General features: G+C 44.9%; 1 protein-coding gene across 1 annotated transcript; it reads left to right on the forward strand.

Annotated features, from left to right (window-relative positions):
- Positions 1-527: 527 nt before the first annotated feature.
- SARC_12275 (hypothetical protein) lies at positions 528-2,777 on the forward strand (the record flags this gene model as incomplete). Its single annotated transcript, XM_014293621.1, has 4 exons — positions 528-747; positions 1,350-1,493; positions 1,814-1,973; positions 2,524-2,777. Coding segments are annotated over 4 exons (778 nt in total), but the record flags the coding sequence as incomplete, so codon positions are not given.
- Positions 2,778-2,930: the final 153 nt, after the last annotated feature.

Raw genomic sequence — 2,930 nt, forward strand, 5'->3', positions numbered from 1 at the left:
TCCCCAACTATACGGTTACGATTATTAGGTGAAATTAAATTGACTTTCTTCTCATGAGGTGAATAATATCTGATATCCCCAACTATACGGTTACGATTATTGAATTTTGATGGGCGTTCGTTTGTTTTTTCTTCTCCGAGCAGACTAGCCCATGATGCGCTGATGATGAACTGCCACTACGACACCAATATCGATGCAGGTATATCTCGTTGGGTGTTGGGTGTCTGTTGAGTTGTGTCTGTGAATCTGAAATCAGAACTATTCACCAAATCTCACCTGATGTATTCGTATATAAATTGGGAACCTCATTACATTTTCCCAATCCACCCTCATGAAAATTGGGGGTGTCATGTTGGAGTGACCCGTGTCATTGCCTTGGATCTTATACGCCTGCTCAAACAAATACCTGAGATGGTGCCATTGCACCTATAGGGTTTATAAATCCGTGTGATATTCCGTATAAACTCATATCGATATCTATTGATCGATTTTTCTCGCTCCCATAACCATCTGACCCACATGCACAGTGGGGGCGAGTGATGACGGGGTGAGCTGTGCCATAGCCTTTGATCTGATCCGCCTGCTTGCGCACTCGCCGGAGATGGTGCTCCTGTACGATGTGGTGTTTGTGTTCAATGGTGCGGAAGAAGCCTTTATGGAAGGGGCGCATGGGTTTATCACACAGCACAGATGGGCGAAGGATATACGAACGTTCGTTAATCTGGAAGCGGCCGGGAGTGGGGGGAGGTGTGTGCATGTAAATACACTGTGTGTGAGTATACATGAGTGTATATAGTGTGGGGGGGGTATGTATGAGTGTATATAAGGGTGCATGGGTGCTGTTTTATCGTACGCTGTGGTGTTATTGTGTTCGATGGTACATAAAGGTTATATATGGAGAGTGAGCATACATTTTACACATCGCAAGGGCAGTCGGGAATAGGTAGGAAGTATATGTATGTACATATACATTTTGTGTGCAAATATGAGTGTATATACACGTATGAGAACGTGTGCAAATTCATTGTATATGCATAAATGAGTGTATCCAAGTATGGAAGCGTGAGTTTTTATTAAAGGTGGGCTGTTACAAATAAATGGTGCAGTAGAGAGTTTCAATACTTCTCTTCCATCGTATCTCAGAAAGTGTTTGTGTACCAAAGCAACTCCTCCAATGGAATAGTCAGTCAATATATAGTTCTCCTTACTTTGTTTTTGCACATATATCCCAACCTATTCCGAAAAAAATTCGTTCCAAAAGCGTCTCGTACCGAAATTTCAAATCAAGATTTCGTTTCAACTAATGCTGTTCCCACGCATACACACTCCTAATTCCCAACCTATCTCAGAGAAGTGGTGTTCCAGACAGGCCCTGGGGATGAGATCGCAAGCCTATATGCATCGCTTGTACCACACCCCCACGGAAACGTGCTGCTGCAAGAGTTGTTTGAGACAGGCGTTATTCCTGGGGATACCGACTTCCGGGTGTACAGGTATCTTCTTAAGCAACGCTTTGAACTCCCAATGTGTCTAACCATACCTCATAAACGTATACTCCCACTGTCTGTGGGGATACGCTACATCTCGACATAGAGGATCGTATGCCTGTGTGATAGTACGCTACATTTCGACATATAGCATCATATGCCTGTGTAATAATGTGGACCCGTGTGATAATGTGGACCCGTGTGATAATGTGGACCCGTGTGAATTGATGTTACGTCCTTTACAACTCAAACGCTAAACGCTATCTCTTGTCACTCGTGACGTGTCGTGTATCACGTGGCAAACCACTCCTACTCAATTGGTGCAGAGACTTTGGCGGAATCCCAGGCGTGGATCTGGCCTTCATAGCCAATGGCTATGTATACCACACCAAACTAGACACGGTCGACCGCATACCCTTGGGAGCTGTGCAACGTGCGGGTGAGAACATCCTTGCGATGTTGACAGGCTTCCAGAGTATGCTACAGGTTGGTATATGTGTTATAGATAGACTAGTTGTAGGTATTTGTGCTGTGGTACCTGGACTGGTGGTATGTACATGATGAATGATACCCGCACAGAACGCTGGATCATTTATATCCAACATGTCAATACAATCTAAAGTATAGTCAAGAACATGCTTTTCCCCGTGCGTGTACACACGCACATACAGAGAGAAATAAGCACATACACTGAACGAGACACTTTTTTTTAACGTACGTACACATTAAGCGTACACATCAAGAATCTCTTTTTTTTTGCACATGCATACACTCACTGAGTGGGCGGGCACATGCGCCTTCGCATATACACGCCATAGAAACGAATTTCCACCCACGCGCACACACACACCTATCGGCAGCAGCTGGTAGTCGCCTTCAAGCCATTAACTACCATGCCTGTATTCTTGGACACCCTGGGTCTGTGCATGGTGACATGCGGTCACGGTACAAAGGTCCTACACTACCCCACCCATACACCAGCACACCTACCATCAAATTCTCATACGCACGTGCGTATGTACACGTTCCCACCCAGATGGAAGATGCCTTCAAGCCGTCCACTACCAAGCCTGTGTTCTTCGATGTTCTGGGTCTGTGCATGGTAACGTACGGTCACAGCACCAAACACATTCTGCACACAAGCATGCTGCTACTACTGGGTGCACTTCTTGCACACCGCAATTCTCGAGACCCCGAAGGCATGTTCCGAGCCTCTCGCGCCCACTCCGTGTCTATAGTTGGCGGGATATTGTGTTCTATGCTTGTGGGTTGTGCCATGCTTGCTATCAGGTATGTGTTTATATATATATATATATATATATATATACAGTGTGTGTGTGTGTGTTTGTTGGTGAGCTCTGGTGTTCTATTCTTGTGTCGTGGTCTGTGGTATATATAGTATATATATATATATAGTATGTGTGTGTGTGTGTGTGTGTGTGT

Source organism: Sphaeroforma arctica, assembly GCF_001186125.1.
Source record: "Sphaeroforma arctica JP610 unplaced genomic scaffold supercont1.2191, whole genome shotgun sequence".
Classification (NCBI taxonomy): domain Eukaryota; class Ichthyosporea; order Ichthyophonida; genus Sphaeroforma; species Sphaeroforma arctica.